This window comes from Triturus cristatus, chromosome 7, assembly GCF_964204655.1.
Source record: "Triturus cristatus chromosome 7, aTriCri1.1, whole genome shotgun sequence".
In the NCBI taxonomy this organism is placed as follows: domain Eukaryota; kingdom Metazoa; phylum Chordata; class Amphibia; order Caudata; family Salamandridae; genus Triturus; species Triturus cristatus.
In genome coordinates, this window is record NC_140590.1 from 1,724,265,430 (window position 1) to 1,724,292,653 (window position 27,224).

A 27,224-nucleotide genomic window follows, 5' to 3' on the forward strand; every position below is an offset into this window, starting at 1 on the left:
TGCAAAAAAATACAACATCCTAAGATTGTCATAGAATTCCCTTTAAAAACTCCTCATTTTGCATTCAGAAAAAGAAAAGTAAACACCAACCCTATGTTAAAAGAATATAAGCAGCAGCTTCTCAGACCTGTGTGAGAAGATAAACCCAGAAGTTTAAGACATCTTGATTTATTGCTTAGACTTTAGCAATCCACCAAAAATCAGCTCACTAACCACCTTCATATTAAATTATACTACGACTGAAGACAGCCTTTAAATAAGAATGTTTTTCAAAATATTTTCACATCATTTACTCCCCTACGGATCACTCAGCAGTAATATTCATAATCTTCTTTCTCCTCTTACTCAAAAACTCTGCGTTTTAGTGTAGGATAGATCAATCTATTCTTTACCTGATCAATACAATCTTACAATACAGATTTCCCTACTGGAATTTCAAATCCACCTAAATAGCTCAATTGTGGGCTACTTATTGCACCAGCCTTTTGAACTTGATTTTCATAAATTCACGTCTCCTTCATAACCAAACTCATCTAATTTATCCAAAACTCATGAAAATCTTTATATGGTCAGGTTTTATTTTCATCAACCCTAATATAGATTCCTTGTCAAATTTTTAAATAACATGGCACCCTCCACCCTTAATTTGCATAATAGGCACTGTGCATGGCATATAGGCTGTAGCCCAAATATCCATTGGCATTAACCTTCTGAGCCCCACATCACTTTTGTTTAGGACTAATACTACACTTCCTAACAGCGCGTTACAGATGGTAAACTATATTGGAGCACAATAATTTAATGTAGGTAATAACTATTTTCTATGGTATTTGAGCTCCATAATTTAATGTTGGTAATGCCTTTGCATAATATACTATTTTTAAGATAGAAAGGAATAGAAACTTTATGGATTAATGTGTTTAGTGTAATCCCTTCTATAAGCCAGTCGAAGTCTTCTAAATAAAAGATCATATAATCAGAAGATACAAGTCTAGAAATGTACACCACATGAATAATAGGAGGCACATCACCTGCTTCAATCTTTGATTGATAAATATTATTTCTAAAACTATTTATGAGGAGTCCAAATGTTGATAGTTCTTGTATTTAAAGTGGTAGGGGACACCAGAGCACAATATTGATCCAGATCGCCCTTCTAGCTACACAATCAAACTCTGATTCAAAATCAAAATAATCAATTTGCAGTGCATTGATTTTCCTTTTTTGGTGCTCTTCTTGGTAAAGTTACAAAAGCTGTGAGTTCATGCAAAGTTGAAGCATTTTTTGAGAACCATGTGTGGAAGTGAGTGTATGTGAACTGTTTGGAAGAGGGCGACAATGATCTGAGGATTCAATGATATGCTTTTAGTGATGCATGAATTTAGATATGTGTGCTGGACTGATGACACAAAGGTCTTGTGGTTTCAGACTTAGTCAAGGATGGAGGCATAGATCAAGAATTCCACAAGAGCGAGTAAGAGTTGACTATCCACAGTGGTTATCTAGGCAAGCTGTTTTCACTAAAGGGTTAAACGAAGTACTTTTTGCCATTCCATTCACTTGTGGGGTGGTGTGGGTAGGAGACTTACTAACGCAAGGCATGGAACCCCAATTTCTAAGTGTAGCGAAGGATTGCTTCACTTTTGCCACCTGTGTGAATATGCAGGGCCTGATTCACAAAGAGCCTCTGCACTAGTGGCGGAGGCTCCGCAGTCGAGGGGCAGTTTCTGCACTTGGGGCAGAATCTCTGCAATGAGACTCATTGCAGAGTTTCTGCCTTGAGTGCACAGACTCCCCCATGACTGCGGGGCCTCCGACACAAGCGTGGAGGTCCTTTGTGAATCAGGCCTCAGTGTTTGAGGCAGCTATCCTTGCCACCTATACATGTTCGACCCATGCCTGAGCTGTCTGGGTTCTTGGTCGGTGGGTCCAAGGAATGCTTATGGAGAGCATTGCAGATACATGCTTTAGCTGTTGGATTATCAATATATATGGGTTATCATCATGAATATTAACTAATATTCCACCACAGTTGATATTTGTTTCTGATGCAAGTTTTTGCAGATGAGAGAGTCCACTGGCCCTTGATGCCACGCACGATTGCTAAAGGAGTTCGATGTCGCACATTAAGCCATTGCTTTGTGCAGACTCCGGTCCCATTCGTTAATTGAAAAGGCCAGTCAGGTTGTGTTAGAAATGCTATAGTTGGCTTCGGCAACTGAGTTACCAAGGTGAACACTCTGCTTGAGAAGAAACAGTGCTTTTACAAGAAGAGAAAAGCTGTCTTGTGCCTTTTGGGATATGTCATCCATTTAGATGATGTGGTGATGTACCCAAGTTTGAGACTGAGGTCCCTTCTCTGTTCGTTTGGCCTTTCAGTATTTAGCAGATTTTGAAGAATGTTATGATACTAAAGAATGTCAAGTGTGGAAGAAGGGCAAGCATGTTTACAACCTCTTGAGAATGGATACATGGCAGGTTTATTGACTATTTTCTTTGTAATGTGTTGGTGAATTCCCCATGATTCTCTATTCCTCTTTTGGTTCTACCCATATCCTGTGTATGTAAACATGTGGAGTATACTGCCATTTTGCATGTGAAGGTACTGTGTTTTGTACGTGGGTTCTGCCATAGCTTTTAATTGCTGCTATAGAGAATATATTTATATCTTTTTATGTTGTCTCAATGTTAGCAAGGACCACCAACAATTATGATGTTTAAGTGTTTAATCATAAACACTTATATTTTTCACTTTGATGGTTTTCAAGCATTAATATCCTATTGCCTATGGTACCTCTGAGGCTGACCAGGAGAAAGCCTACTTCCTAAACCATTATACTCACATCCTGTGACTGAGACATGTGGTGTTGTATCTGGTCTATGAGAATAAGATTTCTTAATGCACTTTCAATGTCCCTGATTTATGCTTCTGGCAATTTAATGTTTTCTGAGTCAGCCTTCATAACTTAGAAACCCAATTTTATTTATTCTCCCTCCCCTCCCCTGCTTCCAGGTAATGTCAAAAGGAGGTATCGCCAAACATGGCAAACACACCATTGACGTAGCACACGTGAAGCATGGTGAGCTTCTTCTACCTTTTCTGATCATTGTTCCTTTACTGTTCTTGCCTTCCTGTGGTGTTGGGGTGTAAAATGTCTTTGGTGATATTGGACCTTTTATTTCAGTTTTTAAAACGCTTCTTTATTAATATTATATCATGTGAGTTTCAAGTCATGCCTCATCATTGTATTGTTACACTCTAATCAACAAGTACAATTGTACAGCATTCACTCCCCATGCTTATACCAAATATTGCATGAATAATCTAATGATATTAAAAGTGTTGGCTCTATATGTGCCAGCAATTTCCGGTATGGTAATGTCAATTGCTACGTTTGTGACTCAACGATATGGGAAAAGGATGGGCAGTCATTTGATCCTATCCCTATGCTGAAGTGTTTAAAATAGTTTTTTTACCAGATGTAATTTTGATACTCAGGTCAATATTTCCTGGGTTAATCTCTTTAGGTCAAAGGCACATTTTGATTTTTTTCCATTCTAGAAGAAAGATGATTCCTTTTCCGAAGAAATCTTCAATTCACCTTCACAGATGAAGTATTGGTTTTTACTTTTTCTCTACAGGTGTGCCTGGGACTTTCATGCTCTCACTGTATATTAGCACAGATATTGCTCCTCTGGCCAAGATGTTGATATTCGCATTCCTTCCCTGCGGTGAAGTCATTGCAGATGCAGCAATTTTCCTAGTTACAAGGAACTTTGACAACAAGGTAAGAGTTTAGGGTTAGATTGCAAGTGGGAAGAGGTCGATGAACTTTGAAGTCAGTCAGTAGATAAAGGGATGATTATTACATCCACAAAGTAAGAATAAAGAGTAAACAGAAGAAAGGAAAATACTGTTAATCTCTCCATTTGAGATATCTGGTCATACCAGAGATCGTCATAGTAGTTTTGCGGTTTAACCTACAAATCATCACAGCTCCAGGCTTTGACATAATGGGATGGTGAGCATTTAACTTGTAGCAATGGGTTTCCTTAGTGAAGTGGCAGAGCATTACAGAATCACCTAGTCCTCTATGGTTAGATGTAGTCAGAAAAGTTGCACTGGGATGCACACATGCTCCTATCTATGATTGGAAGACTGAAAGGGTTGGGACTGAGATGCTTGGCATATCAGTTGGTGGACTTGGTGGCTTAAGCAGTTTGTATAACAATGCAAAGATTTTCATACTTGTGATTGTCTGATTAAGAAGATAAGTAGGAAAGGACATCACATTATAGATATAGTAATTGAGTAATAAGGGCCCAATCCACTCCAGACCTGCTTGTTGATTCCCTTTTTGTTGTCTTTGTAGGGGGAATTTGACACTCATTGGGGGTAGGGCCTACAGCCTCTTACTTGTGGTTAAATGGCTTTATATAGAGTGTATTATTCCCAGTATATTTTCAATAAAAACATCATGGTACAAAGCTAAAAAAATAAGAAGCATTCTTCAGGGAGGTAAAGCTAAGAGCAAAACAGAATTTTGTTTCCTTTTGTTTTTTGTAACTTTTTTTATTCACTCTTACATCAGTACTTCATAAAGAAATCCAGCATGTTTCGATATGTACAAACAGTTCCAAGTACATAATTTGGTAAAAATGAATGTTTCAGTATGCAGTCTCTGCAGATGAAAGCATTTTAGTAAAGGTTTTACAATTGGTGTTTGCAATTCCAGGTGAACCTACACTTCTCTCATGCGGAGGGCTTACCTGCCTCACTTACCAGTTTGAAAGTCAAAGCCTCTCCAGGGTCCCTTTGTGCTCTTCGTGCTGTTGACAAGAGTGTCCTGCTCATGAACACCAAGAACGAGCTGACAGTGGATTTTGTGAGATTTTCAATTTTTGGCATACAAATTTGATTGATTCTCCAGCATATTTCTGTGTTTTGGGATGTACCACATCATACCTTCTGTGTTTGAGGGAAGGCTAGCACAGAAAGGAAGAGGGACACAGTGGGCATATGAGCAGGTTTGCAATGGCATCCACGTATGGAAAAAGAATGTGTAAATGACATATGTTGTTGACGAGGCTGAGTAATAGACCTGCAAAAACAAAGAACTGCTTCCTGATCAATTCTCCGGTGTTACGTGGTGAATCCTCTATTCTGTTAGAAGGATGTGTGTAAGATCTCAGTTGTGTTTTGTCTACTGATGCTTAGGTCTCCTCTTTGCCTCTGTATATGCTGAGAAAATACAACCTTAATTCTGAGGCATGAGTAGGGGGAATCTGATTGGAGGGAAAAGTCAGGGTTGTCACCCAATCACACATTGACATACATTAATGTTCTTATGTTCTCTGCAAACATAGGTGTATAACCTGCTCCCAATGAAAGACCTCACAGGGTATTACCATCGATGGAAGATGCTGGAGGAAGTAGACCCCATGCCCTGTGTGAACGGAGAGCCTCTCTTCCAGAATGGGCTGATCTACTATCCGTCACCCCTGGACACCGAGAAAGATGTTTCTGACCTTCTGGAGGTGAGTCTGATCTTTTCTCATCCTACACAATCCACACAATGCTCTAATTAACGCATTGCCTTGCCAGTGAGCTAAGATTATGAGGCTTCTAGTGCAGGTTCAGGACTTCTTGGTCTAAGAGAGCTCTTCTGCTGAGAACTACTTCCCTTTAATGGTCTGTCCAGTCTCCCTATGAATGTGAGTGCTTCAATATTTAATATACATGTATGTATGTACATTTGTGTATGCATGTATTTCATGATTCAGGAGACATGTGATACTTTACATTTAGCAAACAGTGCAGTATAATGTAACAAAAGAGCAATAGTACTACCTGAAATCAGCAGGTATGAGCGTATGAGCAGGAGGGTAGATGGGAGTCAAGAGTGCAGGGAAGGTGTGGGAGTGGGCAGGCAAATTCATTGGTTAGATGGACTTCCAACATGTGAGCCAAATTCCTGGAAAGAGAGGAGATTAGAATTAAGTTTGATGGTTTCAGAGATCTGGTTCCATATTCTTGAATCCAAACAAGAGAAAGTCTGGTTTGCAGTCTTGCTTTTCTTTGTTTATTGAATCTCCAGGAGACTTGATTTGGCTTATATCACCCTCGCTCTCTCTCTCTCTCTCTGGCGTTCAATTAGTCCCAAAGGTGTAGCAGAAATTCAGAGTGTACAGCCTTGTGAGATATGGAGGTTGTTTTGACGCTGCTGCATGTATCCAATGTCACCGGTTGAGTTCAATTCAATTCAATAAAAGCTTTATTTGGAATGCCAAGCATAGCCATAAAAGTGAAGTACAAATACAACATAATAAATAAAATTTGTCAATATGAATATCACACTCAGGTTTTTTACAAGCCGACGTTTTCATAAAAACCGAGATAGAAAAACGTGTCAAATGCAAAATATCTTAGTTATAAGCATAGTTCTTTTGAATTTTCAATTAGGAGAATAGTTATGAGACACATTTTTCAAGAATTTGTTAAAATACAACTGGCAATCGTAGGATCAAAATGCTATGATTGTAGGTTTGTTCGATGCCTTATACAGAATTTTAAAACCTTTGCAATGTTAAAACATATTATAGGAGAGTCCAACATTTGTAGTGCCAGCAAAGCTGGACGGCATTCACGTAGAGGCATTTGTAACAAAAGAGGTTTCAGCCATCGTTTTCTAGGTTCAGAGAAAAATTTGCAAAAGAAAGTAACATGTAAAAGGGACTGTAGGGAGATGTCGTCACAGGGGCAGGGGGAAAGCTCCCTAGACCAATCATTAATCTTGGGAAAAGTGATGAGACAATGAAAATTATTAAATCTAAACCTGGTGAGTAGAAAGACATCATAGGTTGGCAAGTTTAGGGTTAGGTAGGGCTCAATTTTGTAAGAGGTTTGTATTAATAACGAATGCTGTACAGAAAGTTTGTTGGCTTCGACGGCCAGACGGAGATCGTCCAGATGTTTTAGGCATTCAGCCTTTAGTAGCGTACGGGGGATCGATACCATATTCTGGGGAGTTGAGTGGAAGTTAGAGTGGCCCAAATCATAAAAGAATTTCTAAACGTAATGTAGCCAAGGAATTTTTTGAGAATATTCCAATTTTTGGCAGTCCTTAATGATTGCTTGGGTGAAAAGCAACTTTTCTGAGGTCCAGATGCGGTGCCACAGCAGAATCGGTTGCAATCGAATAGAGTCAGTAATGAATGGCAAGCCGAGTTCTAGATGACAACTATAGGCAGATGTAGATTGGGGGACTGATAATAAGTATCTCAAAAAGCTGTTTTCCGTTTTTTGAATGGAGTCCACTTGCGCGTATCCCCATATACCCGCACCATAAGTGGCGGTGGTAATGCACTTTGGGCTGAAAATTTCCAGTATTTCTTTAGGAGGTCTCTTTCCAAGTCTCTGGGTGAAAGAGACTAGCGCCATTGTAGCTTTCAGAAACTGGAGATTTCTAGCCTCGATTGCCCTTTTCCAGGTCCCCCTTTCGTCTATCACCACTCCTAAATAGGGATAAGTTGTTGTATGATCAATCTTAGTGTTAGTAATGAATATACCTTGTCCCTTAAGTAGTTTTTTGCCAGAGGTCATTATAAAGGTTTTATTGGGGTTGATTTTTAGGTCTAAGTTGGACATGAAATTATAATAGTGGTTTAGGGAGCGTTGTAGTTCTAGTGGGGTACGAGCGAGGATTACCGCATTGTCCGCATATAGTAATGCAGGAATTGGGCGGTTGTTGATCTGAGGCAAGTCCTGGCTCCCCTCCAACATTGCTGCCTCTAGGCCATTGGTGTAGATGGTAAAAAGGAAGGGTGCCAGGACACAGCCCTGTCTGACTCCTCGCTCTACCCTAAACGGTGAAGATAACTGGCCCCCTGTACCGAACCTCACTCTCGCAGTGGCGTTTGAGTAGAGTTCTCTGATGTAGTTACTAGGGTCTTGTCCACCCCTATTTCCAACAAAATAGACCATAATTTTGCGTGGGAAACGCAGTCAAACGCTGCCGAGAGGTCGACATAAGCCATGTAAAGGCTACCTCCCTTCGCGTTGACATATTTCCCTCTCAGTAGGACCAGATTCAGAACCTGCTCGATGGTACCCAGGCCCTCCCTAAAACCGTATTGAAGGTCGGAAATTATGTTGTTGTGTTCCGTCCAACATTGCAGCCGGTCAAGTAAAATACGACCCACCACTTTACCCAGGGAGTCAAGTAAAGAGATGGGTCGATAGCAAGACGGGCTGTTGCGATCCCCCTTTTTAAAGATTGGAACCAGAATGGACTCCGACCAAGAGTCCATTGGTCCAAACTCGTTGGTGGCTTCCAACACCCTGACTAAGAGGGGGGCCCATAGATCACTGCTGGATTTATATAAGTCCACAGGGACCCCATCCTTCCCTCCCCGGCTAGCTTTAAGAGCTGAAATAATATCTGCCAAGGTGAACTCTAAAGGGGGAAGATTAGATACATTACTAAAAGTTGGTATGGTGTAATCGGGGGGAGTGGGGACGGCAGAGGTAAATCTGTGAAGCTGAACATGTGCGAGAAATGGTTAATCTATTCATGCTCAGTTATGGTGACCTCTAAGGTGCCACTATCTTTCGGGCCTGAGAGGAATGACGAGTTAATAACCTCCCAGAACGCTGAGGAGTCCTTTAATTTAGAACTCTTTTGTAGGGCAAGCCAATGTTTTTCTTTTAGTTCTTTCTTACGGTTTTTAAGGGAGTCATTATAGAATTTTCTCCGTTGGGAAACCTCTAATTTGTCTCTAGGAACTCTCTTTAGGGCTGATTTAAGTGCTTGGTGTGCCTTGGTGCAAGTACGATTGAACCAGCTGACTTTCGATTGTTTTTTAGTTTTTGGGGAAATAGTCAGCGCCTTGCTTATCTCTAAAATAATGATTTTAAAATTTGCTATGACCTCATAAGGTGTAGAGAAGTCCGCCAGACAGGTTGTAAAGGCTGCCCTGTTGCGTTTTACGGTCTCTTTGAGAATTTTTTCAGAATCATTACCAGACAATTTTAAGGCATAACCATTTGGTCAATTCATTGTCAGGTTTTCTTGATGAAGGGAATTTTTTACATGGGTGATACTACCAGCTAGATAGAAATAGGGTAGTGGTCACTATAGGCGGAATCATGAGTGGTAAAGTTGGTGATTAGATTGACTGCACTAAATGTTATTAATATAAAATCTATACAAGTCAAAGCTCCTCTGCCTTGATATGTGGGGCTAATCTTGACATTGGGAGTTAGTAACTCGTTAGAAAAGGTTAGTTGGAGCAGGGACATTGTTTCATTCATCAGCGAACCTTTAGAAGAGTGAGAAAAATGAGTAGAGGGGGTTTCTTTATGATCCATAAAACCACAGGTAATGTTGTTAAAATCTCCTCCCCAAATTAGGATGGAGTTTTTCGCTTGGGGATGGTTGTAATAATCTAGGAGAAAAGAGCGAATTTCTTTAAGCAAACCAATCAGTTGGGAATCTTGCAAGTTATTATAAAAATTTACTATCAGCACATGGGTAAGTTTGTTAATTATTATAGATATAATCTGGTAATTAGGGTGAGTTTTTTGTATGGAGAAGGATTGACCTGGTATTAAATTAGAAATATAAGTCACTAAACCTCCCTTGGCCCGCCGTGAGAGTGAGGGGAGTGCAGGAGAAACAAAGGTCCTGTAGCCATTTAGGTGAGTAGGGGAAAGTGCCCAAGTTTACTGCAGGCAGAGGATGTCCTGCCGCCTTACAAATGTTAACCAACCCTCATGTTGGGTTTTTGAATGAAGGCCTGCAATATTCCAATGGATTACACTAACTGGGTAGCAGGCCTGAAGTTTTTCTGATCTCCTTGATGGAATAGGTAGCTGAATTTTTTGATCAGGAAGAGAACCCTCAGGAATTTGAATCTGTTTTGGATCTAAATGCGTTGGGGTTAGTAGTTTTTTTCGAATTTCTGTGGGATTTGAATGAAGAAGTGGAGTAAGTTGTGGGTGGGTGAAGGAAAAGAAAGGTTGATGGAGGGGTAAAGATGATAAAGTGTTCGATGATGAGGGCTCACTTTCATGGGAAAGAGTTAAGTGGCGTAATTTTTTATTGGTTACTAGCACAGATTTTGAAGTATTAAGAACATTTGAGGTCGTGGATAGTCAATCTACCTCCTCTATTAATGACAATGAGTCGTATCTATTTTGCGTTAAGATAGATCCATTCATTTTTTTGAGTGAATGAGTAAGCGGGCGATAGAAAAAACCAAGTGGGACAGAGGAAATTGCTGTTGAATGAGGCGAAGAGTCTTCCTTTTGTGCTAAGATGGTGCGGGCAGCTCTAGGGGTACTAAAGTTGACAATAATACAGTCGCCCTGGATGGTTTTTAGGGAAGGGCCAATCCAGTCGACTCTTCGTACCATAATTATTTGATTGGTATTAAGCACATTAAAATGTCTATGTTTGACTAGCTGATCCACCACTTTGTTTCGGAGAGAAGACCAAGATTCTGTCATTCCTTGGTCTAAAGGGGGAACACCAGTTAGTACTGTGATGTAAGGGCAAGTGGCAGGCGGGAGGTTTGGACGATCTAAGTTTGAATGGGGACTTGTCATAGAAATGTTGGAGAGACTTTTTGAGTGAACTTTCTTTTGTTGGACGTGTGTCATAGGTAAATTCTTATCTGTCGTACTCCTATCGGTGGGAGGTATGTTAGATAGTTGTGAATTTACAATATGTGGAAGGCAAGTACGTTCCTCAGATTGTGAGAGGGGGTCGATCAAGTGAATAGTGGGAGTATAAGGTATCAAAGGACCGTCTGGTCTTATTGCTCGAGTTCTAGATAGGTCTTTGGCTTCTAGTATTTGATTCATCTTTAGCTCAAAGGACCTAAGTGAATCATTCACCTTAGTGAAAAGGGTCAGAGCCATTGCCTCGAGTTTTTGATCAAGGATGCTTTTTATTTCTTCTGTTATGTAATTAGCATTAGGTTGTAAATTAATATCAGATGAAGCTACATTGGGAGTAGACTGGGGAGTAAGAAGAAATTGCCCTTGATCTGTTTGTGTGCCTAAAGTTAGCATTTTCGGTTTTATGGCATTCTTGCGTAGTTTGATTGCCCTGCTGTTTTTCTGGGTGACCCCTGTGACCATATCTTGTGGATGTTTAGCTTCCCCCAAGTTTATGGACCTTTCATGCTGGGTACAACAGGGTGGGGGTGAGTATCTGTAGCACCAGATTGAGATAGTGTAGTAGGAATCGCAGGCGTGGAGGCAGAACTAAGGGAAGGGGTTTTGGTAAGGGGAGAGATGGCACTTTGAGCAGAATGTCTAAGCGGAGACTGTTGAGAAGGGTCGATTGAGAGTATGCGCTCTATAAGGTGAATCTCTTTATTTAATATTGAGTCGGCCCGAATGTCCCCGCTGAGCACCTGCGCATCTCCATGATTATCTCAAGAGTTATGTTATGGTAAAAAACTCTAATATGTAACTAAGCCAATTAAAACAGGCGGAACATGAGCCAAGGGGTACTCACAAAGATGGTGCCTGAGGGAAGTGCGGGCGAAATAAAGATCGTATATACATATATAGGACGTCACCAGATGAAACAGCAAAGGTTAGAGACCTGGCTCAGCCCAGCCTCTGTCAGCCTAAGACGGCCTTAGATGGTCCCGCCCTTGTCCCGGGCTTCTCCCGGCGCGTCCCGCGCGCGTCCTCGCGGGACGAGGGACCAGTCACTGTTTTATAGCGCCTCCTGGCGCGCTAAGATTTCGCTGGCTTCCGTGTCAGCTGTCTGGAGGCTGCGGGGCTGCTGGTCGTTGTGGTCCCGGTCAGGGGGAGGAGCAAAGCCCGGCTGGCACTGGAGCTGGAGTAGAGATGCTCGTGTGCCTCAGCAGAGCTCTGCCCGTCTTCTCGCTTTTACTCCCGCAAAAGATTTCACCCCAGGGACTCGGCCCCAGACACTGCTTTATAGCGCCTCCTGGCGCGCTAACATTTCGCTGGCTTCCGTGTCAGCTGTCTGGAGGCTGCGGGGCTGCTGGTCATTGTGGTCCCGGTCAGGGGGAGGAGCAAAGCCCGGCCGGCACTGGAGCGGGAGTAGAGATGCTCGTGTGCCTCAGCGGAGCTCTGCCCGTCTTCTCTCTGTTACTCCCGCAAAAGATTTCACCCCCGGTTGAGTTCTTTTTTGGCGGGGGGAGGGGACATGACTGGACTTTTGAAAACCAGGAATGTTAAACCATAAAGGGTGACCTTGAGAGGTGGTGCTTGTGTTTTAGGATAGGGCAGCAAGGATGTTCTTACTTCTGTAGGAAATCACTAGGGCTTGAACAGCTGTCCTGAAGCCGAAAAGAGGTTACAGCCCTTCCTCTTTACTTTTTCACCTAGTGGGCATGATTAAACTCATGAGTCTTCTTTAAAATTGTGGTCCAAACCATCGCAATTTGGTAACTCTATATCCAATCTGTCTTTATCGTTATGCAGTTGTGGTCGCCATAACAAGCAGAATGCTCAATCAGACTGCATTAGTGATGTGTACAGTGTTAACACAACTTATTCTTTTCCCTGGTTTTATCTCTTTCTGTACCCCTAACATTTCTATAGCTCATTCTTTGATCTCAGCACTTTATTTAGTTAAATAGAGGATGTCAGGCATAGCCTGCTTCTGCCCGGTAGGATTTAGTTTCCTCAAATCTCACACTTTAGTAATTAAGGATCTTTCTGCATCAAGTTCCTCATTCTGGGTAATGCTTTGGCCATGATTGAACTTTCATATGCCCCAAATTACTGATGCCTTGAGTATCTGTAATTCAGAGGTACAGGAATATCATGGTATTCCAAGCTGCAACGTGGTTTTTCCCTGAGAAATTAGAAATTGCTGTGGTAGTCAGTATTTGCACACTTCCCATCTCTTAGTCATTCTCCACAGGGACCTATTGTGCATTTGTGCTAATGAAATGCCGGGGGAGGGGTCTCAAGTGTCTAATTGTATCACAGTAGTTATAACTCTCAATTTAGTGCCAACAATTGGAATAGCCAACCAAATATGGAATTAATGGCCACTCAAAATGAGGCCTGTATATGACTTTTATTTTTGTTGCATTGAACTATTAGTTGCCACCTGTTATGTCTACTTTATGCCTTTCTACATAATTCCTCATGTTTCTATTGTCTAAGGGCAGGTCCACTGTAATTATGCCGCAGAAGAGGACCAAATTATGCAGCAGGGTTGACTAAATTATGCAGGAAAAAAAGGCAGATTATGCTGTGTAATGCTGTATATTTTGTGATAGTTTAACTTTTTCCTTATTAGTACCATTATAACACCCAAATACAGCAATAAACAACCGAAAGGTGACGGACCAGTCAACCTTGGCAAAAGGCCTTCCAGTGTTAAGGAACATGTGTTACCGTATTTTGAGTAACTTTGTGGCCAAAGATGCAAATTGTTATTTATGTGAAAAATGCAGCAGATGCAGAATCGCATAATTCCAGTGGCCCTGCCAATGGGGTTATACCTATCACCTGTAATTAGCATGAAGTGCTGATAATTGGTGTGCCATCCCACTAGTCACTGCCTTTTCCTCTGAATGGAATCCATTTACCCAAACACTCTGTTGCCAATTCTTCATCCACGTCAGTGACTGCTTGGTGTGGCCACAGATCTAGGAATCCAGGAGGAATGCACGTGTGATTCACCGCCTTACTCCAAGGTGGCACCAAAAGACATGAAAATCCACTGAGAGGTCGCATCTGGGATTCCCATTGCGGAATTTATTATGTCACCAGGGAAGATGAAAACAATGGGCTCACCTCATAGAGTGAAAGCTGTCACCACAGGTAATGACTTTCATGGGGAGACCAGAGCTCGGATTCACTTCACTAAGTGCAAGGTTATGATCATGAGAACATGTTGTCAATGAAGACGTCCCTCCCGGGTGTAGTGTCTGCAGTGTAGATGGTGTAAATAAATTATATGTCTTCTGTTTTCAGGGAATGGGTTTGAAGGTGGTGACCAACGGTGAATTCCGAAAGCCACATTTATGCTCCAACCACACCATTGAGTATCATCAAGTTTCTCGAGGTAGGGCAACAGAAATATTTCTTGACAGTGCTTGGGGACTTCAGCAGGGTATGGTGGAAGTCAAAGTGTAATTTATCACATGTGAAATCTAGACTTATTGTGGATCTGGAGCATCAAGCATGGCTCTTTATAGGCACAACAATTATCATTTACAAAACCCCCTACCATATGCTCGCAGTCTTCAGATAATTAGCTATGACAATGGACCTCAGTTCTGAGCTTTAAATGGTGCCTTGTAACTCAGTCCAAGGACTACATACTTAGTTCTAATGAGGGAGCTCAGTACTGACTGGAGGAGAGCAAAGTATTTGTGTGAGCTAGAACTGCAGATGCAAAGATGATTAGCAGGGGTGTATACCGGGCAGTAGTCATGTTCATGAACTAAGCGAAGCCTGAGGTCCACCTATGGGTCTCACTTTCCCTGAGTTCAGATTCGAGATCTATCATATTTTATAGTACATTGCCTTTTGTATAATACTTTACTGATTTGCTTTACTCAGATAAGGGCAAACAGTGCCGCCATGTGATGGACTTTGATGAATAACTGCAGGTGTTGTAAAACATGGGCTGGTGTTGGGCACCGGCAAACACCAGCACAAATTAAGAAAAGTCCTGCACTCATACTGCTGGCTAACCTCGCCTTCAGTGCCCGCCCTGATCCAGCTCCAGGGATGGTGTAAGAGCCAGTTCATATGCTGAACTTTCCAAATATTAGACACAACTCTACCACACAGTTACAGTTCATATGTAGGAAAACAGAAACCACTGAGGTCTTTTTGAGTGCTCCCAACATGCAGGAAGGCAAACTATTCCAAATCAGCAGTCCCACGCCTATTCTAAGGAAATTTCTCAATGGAACCCTATGAAACATTTTTAAGTGGCAGAGAGTTCATGTCACAAAAAGAGCAGAGTGCAGGATCACCCAGGTCTACCAGGTCCCACTCTCAACCCCTCCCCCCCCCTGTAAAACAGCTCCCTGAGCAGCAGAGATTTCAGACATGAGCCATCTCACTTCAAACTACAAATAGTCGCTGGACTCCACCATAAGTGGTTGGTGATCCGTAGTGCTTACATCTGTGTTTAGTGCAGGTTATGAAATTCTGGTAGGGACAACCTAGCCCTTCTTCCTTCCAAAGTAAAAAAATTAGTAATGTTAAATTGTGTGATAGTAACACTTGCTCATTACATTACTAAGAAAAAGGAACAATATTATAATAGGTACTACAAAGTGGCCAAGAGCCTTAAATAACTCTATAAAACCTGTCTTGTAGTCAAGTTGAGGCATCACAATTCAATTGTAATAAGAAAATGACATCACTACTCTACTGTAATAAGTTATTACAGTTGAGTTGTAACATCTGCCAGAGCCAGCTGATGGTGTAAAGAACAGTCTTTTTAGATACTTTTTTCTAAACATTTACAGTTTTAGTTAATTATGAGACATTTATGGCAGCACCTTTTTTATTCTATTCGGAAAGTTCACCTGAAGAATTTATCTCGCTTCTCCAGCACATTCTAAACTACAACTGCTTTGAAAGTATCATTTTTATTTGATTCTAATATATTTTGTAACCGCTTTCAAGATGGCTATTGGCATTTTTACTTTCACAGTCCATAGTCCACAATTATCGTAAATATCTGCAAAGATTGTATCACTTTCATTAGAGAGCAAAAAACCACAGATTCAAAGAAGAAAAGAGGAGAAGTGTGTTTGACTCAAAAATATTAGGAGAAAAATACACCCTATAGGATGAGTTCTGCCTCAGTCCCCATTCCTCCTGTTTCTCTGTATGATCACATAACTCTGTAGGGATTTCTAATAGGTGTTTAATGAACATATGATAGGGGGTTCTTCATATCATATACAGATATATTGGAATTAGCTATAAAAAGATGGCATATAACTGGTAATGACTATAAAGAGGTATTGTCTGTACCCGGTGATTGAATTTATCAGTGATTTGTGTATAACAAGATTTCAAAATCTCAGAGTTACTCTTCCCGGACAAAATATTGCTGCGCTCCCAGTTAAAACACGTGATATTGTTTTTTATCGAAATATGCGCTCACGCCAAAAGTTCTTTGTTTTCGCAGACGTCAGCCCGATGATGTTAGGGCGAAGATTTTCTCCTGGTGGAGCGATCATGAGATCGGCGATACAGACAGTTCGGACCTACTTCCCAGAGACCTGGATATGGGATCTGCAGACCACTGAGTAAGTAACATTACTTCTTCTTTAACAGTCATCTAGAGCCTTACAACATCTTAGGATCCACTCGATATGTTGAGAGCAAGAAGGTGGTAATGCAAAGTCTGCCTTTACTGACCACAAATATTTTAGAATAAAATAAAAGATGAATAGTCCCACATCACAGATCAACATCCCCCTTTTCCTCCCATCCTTCAGTCAGCTCCTTCACATTCATGGTCAAGGAAATGCCCAGCTTACTCACCTCTTTTTATTCTTTCTCTGAACCATTGCCTGTGCAAGGTTTAACCTAATGTGTAGAACATCCAACTTTTAATGAGAAACTGAGCATCAAATAAATGCAGTGCTTACTGTAGAAACAACTCTAGGTTTTTAGACTATATCTAGAGTTTCTTTCTCTTTAAATCTGACCATTTGTAAAATGTCCTGATAGAGAGAAATTGACTCAAAGATCATCTTCCCCGTGTCATGTTTCCACTGGTTCATATATGTCACAGTGGGGGGGAAACCACAAGAAGTGCTGATGGATGAACCTCCTCACTGTTCAGCAAAATAATCAGACTCCAACGAACTCCGAGCATTGTATCAGTCTTGTTAAAAGTAACTCGGTAAAGAATTGAAACCATAAATACAAAAGTCCTAAAAGCATGTTACCAAGATAAAACCCCACCATAAGCCTTGAATTTCGAAGGATGAGAGTGAAGAGATTTTTTTCCAGATAACTTCATTACAATTAATACAATCTTTTATGGTGCACAAATATATGCTATGTGTGCGTGGATATATACATTCTCTCTATGACCTTGACAGAAACTGTAAAAGTCTGATAATGAAAGTCATCTGCACAATCAGATGAGAGGTGCACAGCAGATAAGGTGAGTAGCACCATTAGTGAGGAAACATCTCCAGAACAAGTTACAACTCTCAAATTTAGGGCCCGATTATGATGTCGGTCTGAGTTGCTTCCGACCTACATTATCAGGAATTCGGGACAGAGTGACCTCTGGTCAGTGGTCCCTACTGTATAACTGCGATGCAACCGCATACTCCTATTTCCCTATGGGAGCTTGTGCTGCAGCTGTAAACCGGCCTTAGCACAAGCTCCCATTGAGAAATGGGAGTTTGTGCAAATCCCTGCACCGTGTGGCAGGCACACGGTACAGGGAATACAGCAGGGCACCAAAGCTGCCCCCTCGGCCCCCAACCGGAGGTCGCAGAAAGAAGGGGGCCCTGCTAGGAGCCCCCAAAGTCGGTTTCCAAAAGGCTTTCCATGTCAGAAAGCCTGGCATGGAAAGTCTGTCGGTAACCAACGTAATCCAGACGGCCGAAACTGTGTCCTATAGGGATTCCGTGCCGGTTCTGACTTGACGACGGGCTCCTTGAGCCTGTCAGAAACCAGCTGGAATGACCGTCCGGTTTCACTTTCGACCACCTACATTGTAATTAGGCAGTCGGAAGTGGAACCGTAGATGTCGGTTGGAAAGCCTCCAACCTGTGGTCGGAGACTATCCAACCGACATCGAAATATACCCCTTAGACTCCAAAGTCAACCAAAGGGCTCCAGACAACGACCCTAGTCAACATTTAAAACCAAGAATCTTAGGCAATACCTGATATAGCCCTTTCTTCCCCTTGCAATTAAAAAGGAAGAACATTAGAGGGTAAAATGCAATAAACTAGCCCACCAAGTAAATTAAAAGAAAGTGGTTGTGTAATAAACAAAATACTGAACAAAATAGTCCAACACATATATATGTGGTTTAAAGGTTCAGCTTGCAAGCTGTAAGAAGGGTAGCTGGCCTACAGTAATTGTTCAGGTGCTGGCACCTGTAACACCTTCACCAACACCATTCCTCGCGGACACCCCTTCTGGTAAGCCAATTGATCCCCTTGATTTAAACACTCCCTCAATATAACTCGCACCCACCCCGTACTACATCGATGCCCTTAGACACAGGATCACTTAAAAATAAATACACCCAGGCCCCCCATTATGAGTTCCCCAGTTTTATGTCCAATAATATTCACACACAATAAAAACCCTCATCGAAGAATACAGAATTCGATACGTATCACCTATTACAAGATTTATCCCAAAACGGGTCAATACAAGAGGAGCTTACCAGCGGTGATGATGTATGAGGGAAGCGTCTATTTATGTTTTTGAGGCAATGAGGTTATGCTTGTGTTTCTGTTGATGAAGAAGGATTAGAAGAATAAGCATTGCTGTTGATGAGCGAGGGGCAGGGAGACGTCATGTATGTTGTCAAGGCTGTGTGAGGAAACTTGTATTGGTATCAGTGATGATGTTTGAGGGAAGTATCTACTGCTGTTGGTGAGACAATGTGGATCAGCTTGTAGTGCTCCTGAAGAAGCAGGACGAGGCAAGCCTGTAGTAATGTTGATGAGTGAGAGAGAAAAACAGTCTTAGTTGCTCTTGTCAAGGCTGGGTGAGGAAACCTGTATTACCAGCAGTGATGATGTATGAGGGAAATATCTACTGCTGTTCGTGAGACAATGTGGTTCAGTTTGTGGTCCGCTTGAAGAAGCAGGATGAGGCAAGCCTGTAGTAATGTTGATGAGTGAGAGAGAAAGACTGTCTTAGTTGCTCTTGTCAAGGCTGGATGAGGAAACTTGTATTCCCAGCTTTATTTCTTGCTAGTGATGCCTTATGAAGGGACCATAGGGTGCCGCTTGGAAGGCAAGAAGCGAGGGAGAACTTTTAAACAGAAAACGTCTGCCTTCTTTATCAATTGGGTATAGATGTTTATGTTGCCATTCCAGTAACTATCACTGTAATATATATATTTGCTCTATATGTGTTCCACAAGCACTTTTGAGAATAATATTTGAATCTTCCTTTTTTCATTTCTTGCCAGTGAAACAGGGCATGCCGAGCTCCAGTACACGATCCCAGACACCATCACTGAATGGAAAGCCAGCGCGTTCTGCCTGGCGCCGGACACCGGCTTCGGCCTCTCCCCCACCACTTCTCTGATTGCCTTCCAGCCCTTCTTCACTGATATGACCCTTCCGTACTCCGTCATTCGTGGTGAGGCTTTCAGACTGAAGGTCACCGTGTTCAACTACCTCGACAAGTGCATACGAGTAAGGCTTTTTTAAGTCCATTTCTCCAAACTTTATTGAGCAAAGTATCAAAACTCTTTGGCATATGCTGAAATATATTGGAATTCTAGTGCAAACCTGCATTTTGTTCTTTGCCAATCTTTAGAAATGCCAGGGGCATAAACAATTTTAAGAATTTAAAAGGCAAAAAATCTGAGATTGATCGAATCTGCGCAGACATAAGGGCTGTGGATAGTTAATATAAACAGAAGCTGAAGGGTATAGTGGTACATAACGTCACCAAAGAGGCAGATAGCTGCAACCTCGGAGATTAGTGCCAAATGAGTGTTTCTGATCAAGTGGAAAATGTAGTGATAATTGGAACTTAACTTTGCTGACAACACATCATAAACATTAGTGTTGTCTTGACATAAAATCGTGGCTCTCCAACCATCTCGGTTGAGTTTGCTACTGAGGGTGACATGGTAGCATTGTGTGATATCTAGTTGCAGATGCTTGTGTAGCTAGTTACTATGTGATGTCACATAGAACATGAAATGGAGATGTTACATAGGACTTTGAATATGGAATGCAAGTGAAGCTGAGTTGGTCAGTTGCCACTGGTACTTGATGGGTGAGGGGCTCTAATAAAGTATTACTTACCTTAACCCACAATTAGGGTATGACTTGTTTACACGTTACACTGGCGACGAGCACAGGATTGGTGATAAGAGCACCTAAACAGCGGGAAGAAATTGAAGTGTTAGGTGACGGGCAAGGTGATGTTGAACGTCGGTGTGGTGAGAGTCATTTCTGAGGAGACTTGGTGTTGAGAGGTGACCCCAGACGTGGCAGTGTGGCTGTTGCGTGGTCGGCAGGAGCGGTAAAGAAAAAACAAGCATTTGCAATACTATTGGTCTCTCCTTTGGGACCTTATATGCATTTAGCTATGCAGCACATTGGCCTGGGTGCGGCAACATCTACTGTTCTTTACCATGTTCTTTACCATGGAGGGAAAGTAAGCGCCAAACTGCGTGACACGCCAGGTATGGGAACACATGGAGAAAAATATTGCCTTTCAGCTGGAAATGGTACAGTCCAAAGCTCGGTTTTTAATATAAAAGCAGGGACTTCACTGGTCATATCACTGAAAATACAAGATTTGAAAAAAATATTGTCTATGGGTGCTCGTGAAAGACAATTTCTATGGACTGGAATCTAGAGAATGCTAAAGTGATTCTGGTATTTTACTGACCTCTGCTGGTCGTTTTCTATCAAGACAGTTAAATAGAGGCAGATGAACAGAAAAAAAGTGCCTAAGCGGAAGCAGACAAGTCCTAGGGCTGATCTCCAGAGCCCACAAAGTACATACACAAAAAAGTATATTACTAAACTATATATTAAAGTATATATACTAAAGTATATACTAAAGTATATACAAGAGGTCTCGAATGCTCGACTTAATAACACACTTTGCAGTATGGACAAGAAGCACATTAACAAGGTACAGTACATTGTGTGATTCTGGCCCAAGTGACAGAAGGAGGTGATTTCCTGTGGAAAGGCACTTATAGCGACGTTGATCATTGGGCAAATTCATTGCTCAAGAACATTATTCTGGACTGCAAAGAACGGCAATATACTGTAGATAATGCACGTAATGTCCCGTGTGTGGATTGGCAAGCTCGTTTAGAGCTGTGGAGAGGCTCTGTGCATGCAAGCAGCCATCACTATTGGTTTTGCTATTTAATATGAAGTTTAGTGCACGCTCTGGTTGCATTTTAATGAACTGGCCCTAATTTTGCAAAGTGCATTGGTGAATTTGAGGGAAGTGCTCCAGTGTGTCATGGGGAGCATTTCCTCCGGCAGTGCCGAATGCACCAGGGCATCGGGTGAAAGTCAGCTGCTGCTACGACATTATTCAGTTATGCTGGTGGCTCTCATTTTGGTATTTATTTGTGCTGGGTGAAAGAACCATGCTGTTATTTGTGCCTGCTGAGGTGATAGGCACACCAAGTTGATAATTAGTGCCTGCTGCTGTGATAGGCACACCTCTGAAAAACTGACAGTCAGCTATTTTGCATACAAGGTACAAGCAAAGTAAATATTGTGGATGGTATCAACACGAAGCAGAACTACTTGAAGTGTGGGACGGTGACAGTCACACCTCTGTATTTTTGAAGGAAGGATAGAAAACTAGATAAGTGTGCTGTGGGGCTGAAATGCATCTAAAAGGAGTCTTTATTTATTTATTTTTATTTGAAAAGCTTTATAAAGGGTGAATATGACTCTTATGGGTATCAGAGCACTGTACAAAGTGGCAGAAGCACAAATAAAACCATCGCAATTGTATAAATGATGTAGTTAAGTCAACACACTATCAAACAAAGGGGGGAAACAAACAAGGTCAGGGGAACAGTGAGTCAGCCCGAACAGGAGGGAACAGAGCCATTTCCGAAGGGCCATAGAGCGAGGTAACAAATTAACAGACAAGCATAAAATAAATTGAGACAATGGTGTAAAATAAGAATCACATCTGTAGACAGTTGGAGCTAGAGAAGGAGTACAAGTTGATGCTGTGAAAGTTTACTCAAGAATCACCCTTTTACCTGCTTCTTGAAGGATGTAGTGAAAGGATTGAATCTGATCTATGGAGGTAGAGCGTCCCAAATTCTTGGAGCAAGACCGGAGATTGCAGGCTTGTAAGTTCTTTTCTTTTTGAATTTGGTAGGTTTCAAAAGTAGGGTGGAAGTACTTCTTAAGTTCTGACATGAGCAGGCTAGTTCAAGCTTTTTTGCCAAGTAAACCGTGGTGTTGTAATGTAAGGCTTTATGCATCAAGCAAACTATCTTGAAACATATCCTAGCTTTCATAGACAGCCAATTTAGTTGCAAAAGATCGGGGGTGATGTGGTCATGCTTTCTGGAGCCAGTGATGATCCTTGCCGACACGTTTAGAGTGGCTGTGAGCGGGGCCAAGCTAGCTTTAGGAAGCCCAGCCAGGGTCACCAAACCATAACCCAGTCAAGAGATAACTAGGGATTGTACTGCATGCTGGATGTCTTCAGGCAGCAGGAAAGACTTGATTTTCTTGAGGTTGTTGAGTTGAAAATGGGCTCCCCTAATAGTTGCTTTGATGTAAGCTTGCATATTTAGGTATTTGTCTGAGGTAATGACTAACGATTTAGAGGAGTCAACCACGTTATTTACTGTTCTGTTATTCAACAGGCAATTTAATAGGATAGTAATGGATTGCAGATAGTAAGATTACAGTGAGTAGTTCCGGGTGCACTGCAGATTTCTCCGATTACTCTTAGTCTACTTATACATATATACGAAAAAATATTAATAACGCAAAATGCAGAATGTAACTCCACCAACATTCGCTTGAACAGCTCAGGGGAACCAGCTAAAAAATAGAGTAAGTGGAAAAAAGTATTTGTTGAACTAATTAAAGTGCAGAGCGAAAATATTCATTGTTAGTGCGCTTGTGTAGGTGGGGAGGGCCAGGGAGTTCTGGAAAACTTACAAAAGCTAAGTGTGGGTGAACAGAGAGGGTTGAATGAGTTTGAAACATGCAGTTTGGAATGGTACCATTTTGGTTTCCAAAAACATGGCAGAGAAGAAACAGTAGAAGACTATAGGGTTCATTACGATGTCAGTCTGAAATGCTGTCCGACCGGCATGGTAGCTGGGAAATCCAACTGCCAGAGTCGACGACTATCTGATGGCCCCATGACGATAGTGGGTTTTATTTTTTTGCTTCTGGAATTATTTAATTCTGGGGTCAGGTAATAATTTGAGAGTTCTGAGGTGTGCTCTCTTTAATGGAGATGAATTCATGTTTGCGTTGTCTTTTACTTGACAGGTCAGCATCACGCTGGATAAATCAGAAGACTGCCATGCAGATCCTACCACAAAGGAGGAGGAGGGATACTGTATTCCTGCCAACGGGAGGGTCATTGTCTCCTGGGACGTAACCTTAAAAGTCCTTGGTAAGGACTATTTAAAATACGATCTTCACATCACTAACCTTCCCTGGTGTGGCTTGCCTTTCGTCAGAGAAGATCTGGCACTGATAGAACAATCATACTAGAAAAGAGATACTTGAATCTTTTCCCTACATTGAACCATCTGTTAGAGGAGCTCTTGGTGGTGACAAAAAGAAACCTGTTAGAGTAGATAGAAACATGGATCTTTCACTCTACTGCAAAAAATATTGCACTGGATCTTCTGAGCATCATCCTAACAGTGATAACCAAAGACCTCATGTATAAAAGGACAGGTCACAAGTAGGAAGCGCAAACGCTGCATCTTTTGCACTGTGACTCATTTACTAATCATTCAAGTCACCAAATGTATATTCCTAGAGGGTTGCAAAACCTTCTGCCATCCAATTATTAGTGAGGCAAGTTGCGTGTTACCTCCCTCTATGAATGGCTGCTAAAGCAGATCTAAAGGCCTGTAAGGTATAGCAGATCTCAGCTCCCTGTGTTAGCATTTCCAGAATGTCAGCATTTTTTGTTAAAAGTAGCCACTGCCCATTAAAGGCACAATTGTTCCTTCAAAAAAAGCTTACATGCAAACATCATGGGAGCTCAATCATCCAATTTGCATATTGAGCGATGATATATGATCATGGATATACATACACAGCTGCGGTCACAAACCATTGATATGCCTCATGGAAATTCACATGTAAGAGCAGGGTGTCACCTTCGTGCCTCTTCCTATTTACAGTTCGGATAGGGTTGCAAGGACAAGCCCCCTATTACAAGTTAGAATCACTTTCCAAAAGGGCATTTTTACTTTGTAAAAATGTGTTTTGTAGTCACATCAACTGACGTTTTGTGATTTGAAGGCTTCTACAATGCCTTAGATCTTTGTTCTTTAGACCCAACATTCCCAAAAAAGAGGGATGCTCAGACTGTCTCCCTATTCAGACCTGTGCTGCTTCATATAAGAAAATCTTTCAATGTAAGAAAATCCTCGTGGAGTGTAAGGGTCTTCTAAATTCCACCAGTATTCCTTCTGCTGCCTGCTGTAAAGGTAATTTGCAATGGAATTGAGCCATTCCTGCTGGAACGGAGATGTTCATCTCTCCTTTATGACCTTGAGAGATCCTTATGGAGAAGTTCCTATAAAGATAATGACCTCCTGATTAAAATATTCAAACATGATCAAGCTATGTGTCCTCCTAAATGTATCTGAAACTTTGGCTTGTGTTTAGAGGAAACATTTTGGTTTTTTGTTCCTTCTCTCTGTCGCCATGATTTACTTTTTTCTGTTGCGGCCTATTTCAGGAGAGATAAATTTCACAGTTAGTGCCGAGACACTGAAGGGAGAAGGTCTGTGTGGGAACCTAATTATTGCCCAGGATGTGCAGAGGAAGGATACAGTCATCAAATCTCTTCTTGTGGAGGTAATGTAGGGGCTGTGTGTGTTCTTGATACTTATTTCAGTGGGATTTTCCCCTTATCCTGGGATACAATGCTTGCTGAGAGACCTCCCAGATATAAACCGGCAATTCCTGCTGCTTTGTTCCCAATTTATCTCAATTTTCTATTTCTGACTGGTGTAAATCTTAATTGTCTACCCTGCGTGTTATACTTTTTGCAGCCTGAAGGGATAGAGAAGGAAGAGACTGTCAATGCTCTCATCTGTGCAAAAGGTGGGTTAATCACATCTGATGGGTATCACCCTTGTTTAAATTAGTCTTCACACAAAACACACACTTGACACTTCAAGTTTAGAGCTCTGCAAATAAATTTAGTCTTGACCTGTGGCACACTGGCTATTCCATACAGAGACCCATATAAAGCTCAATTAATGTACATCAATTTTAAGCAGCGTAAGGCTCTGTTATGACACATTTCTGATGCTGCTTTTTATCTCTGGCCCATGGCAACCATGCTATGCTACCACTAAGAGCCACACAGCTCTTTCAATGTGACCTAATGCTGTTTTCTACTACCCTCTGACATTCCCATTCGGCAGCCTACATACAGTGCGTTTACCCTAAACTTGACCTGCATTTTGCTTATCTAGTCCACTAACTGTGCCCAAACAGCCCTACAAAGTGTCCCACTCCTAAACCTTATCACTGATACTTCCATCCCCTCTTTTTGGGCACCAGCTCCAAATACAATTGTAGATGTGAAAAACAGTGTTTTATACAGTGAACAATGTCTGCATTTATTTAGACACATATTAGTCTATAGTGCAATGATTTGAATTGCTTCAAGATAATAATGTGTGATATTTAAAGAGTTTAGATTTAATTGGCATTTTAAGCTCTCCATCAATTCCTCACCAAGAAAGAAGAAAATGAGAATATGGCGCAACAGATCAGAAAAAACTTCCTATGTCCCAGACCATGTCTTATGTTATCTTTTAGCCGGCAGCCCTGTTTCTGAAAAGATTCACCTCAAGGTTCCCGAGAGTATGGTGGAAGGATCCTCACGGGCTTATTACTCTGTTGTTGGTAAGTGATTGTTGAGATTCTCACACCCTTTCTAAAATGACCCATCAGTTCCATCAGTCCTGCATCCTCTGGGTTACCCTTTCTTCCTGCTTTGACCACACAAATGTCAAAAGGCTCTCGATTGGTGCATAGCTTCTGGTTGAGCAAAAGGTCTTCTCCATCCTGGCAATATTATGTTAAATCTCAGTCAAATATTGCTTGTAGCAGAGTCAAATTAAATAGGAGCATGCAAAGTTTACCCCTGCTGCACAACATGTAATTTCAAATGTAAAAATGATAGAAATTTAAAAAGAGAAAATTATTTGAAAGTAACATTGTCCTAATTATGGAAGGACATCTTTTAAAATCGCTCTCCAAAACTTCTAAAGGAAAGCCTTAAAAATATAAACAGTGTCTTGTGACTGAGCCAAGCCACCTAAAACATGTTTATAAAAGAGCATGCTATGAGTGGGCAACTTGGGGAATGTTAGGAACCATAGTTCCAGGTTCTGTGGTGCCAGGCCTGTCAGCATTGTAAAACTGTTCACCATGTGGGTCTATGGGGAGAAAAGTTGGGGTATTAGAGAGGACAGGGCACTGGAAAGGGTTGGAAGTTTGAGTCTGCCAAAAGAGCTGTGGATGAGCCTTGGAGTGAGGGAACTATAATGAGCAGAGGGTGTTTTTTAGCCTAACAGAGCATGAGCAGTCACTCTGCATTCCAAAAACACACAAGTTCTGACACCGCCTACTATATCCTGGAGATCTTGGGAGACCTGGAATGGCCTACAACCATTGCAAGCCTCTCCACGTAGGTACTGGAACCCCACTGTTTTCATCCTGTCCTATCAGCCCGTAACAGGGTGATCATGTAAAGAGTGCCAATATCGTGTGATACATGGATGAACTGTATGAGTTGTCTTGTTTGGTGAGGCTCTTCTGCCGTCTCTCAAGCACAACACATTGTGATGGACCACAATGCAAATGTGTTCAGAAAATATTGTGAATGGTGTCAATAGGAACATAGATGGGACAGTGTAATACAGTGCAAGACTGTAAAAGACGATTTATCAGACCTCTGAATCTTCTCTTTCTTGCAGGGGACATCATGGGAACCGTCATCCAGAACTTGCACAAGCTCCTGCGGATGCCCTCTGGTTGTGGAGAGCAGAACATAGCCCTTTTAACCCCCAACATCTATGTCCTGGATTATTTGAACAAAACCCGACAAGTGACCGATGAAATAAAAGCCAAGGTGATTGAGTACATGATAAGCGGTGAGTATACAGTAATGGAAATCTGAAAAGAATTAGAGGATTGTCCTTTTTGCACTTTAGACACTTAGGCACTATGTCCACTCTATTTGTGTGTACTTTGCCACTGCACTTTGTTCTCATTTAGGGGGATGATATTCTGGA

At 41.6% G+C, this 27,224-nt stretch overlaps 1 protein-coding gene across 1 annotated transcript in view; it reads left to right on the forward strand.

Annotated features, from left to right (window-relative positions):
- Positions 1 to 27,224, forward strand: part of LOC146812899 (alpha-2-macroglobulin-like) — a 225,325-nt gene that overhangs the window by 148,347 nt on the left and 49,754 nt on the right. Inside the window, exons 13-24 of the mRNA XM_085619970.1 lie at positions 3,014 to 3,080; positions 3,643 to 3,788; positions 4,737 to 4,886; positions 5,368 to 5,538; positions 13,982 to 14,072; positions 16,167 to 16,287; positions 19,161 to 19,389; positions 23,215 to 23,341; positions 24,650 to 24,768; positions 24,966 to 25,017; positions 25,744 to 25,830; positions 26,907 to 27,083. Coding sequence (XP_085476096.1) covers positions 3,014 to 3,080; positions 3,643 to 3,788; positions 4,737 to 4,886; positions 5,368 to 5,538; positions 13,982 to 14,072; positions 16,167 to 16,287; positions 19,161 to 19,389; positions 23,215 to 23,341; positions 24,650 to 24,768; positions 24,966 to 25,017; positions 25,744 to 25,830; positions 26,907 to 27,083 — 1,537 coding nt within the window. The remainder of the gene's footprint in view (positions 1 to 3,013; positions 3,081 to 3,642; positions 3,789 to 4,736; positions 4,887 to 5,367; positions 5,539 to 13,981; positions 14,073 to 16,166; positions 16,288 to 19,160; positions 19,390 to 23,214; positions 23,342 to 24,649; positions 24,769 to 24,965; positions 25,018 to 25,743; positions 25,831 to 26,906; positions 27,084 to 27,224) is intronic.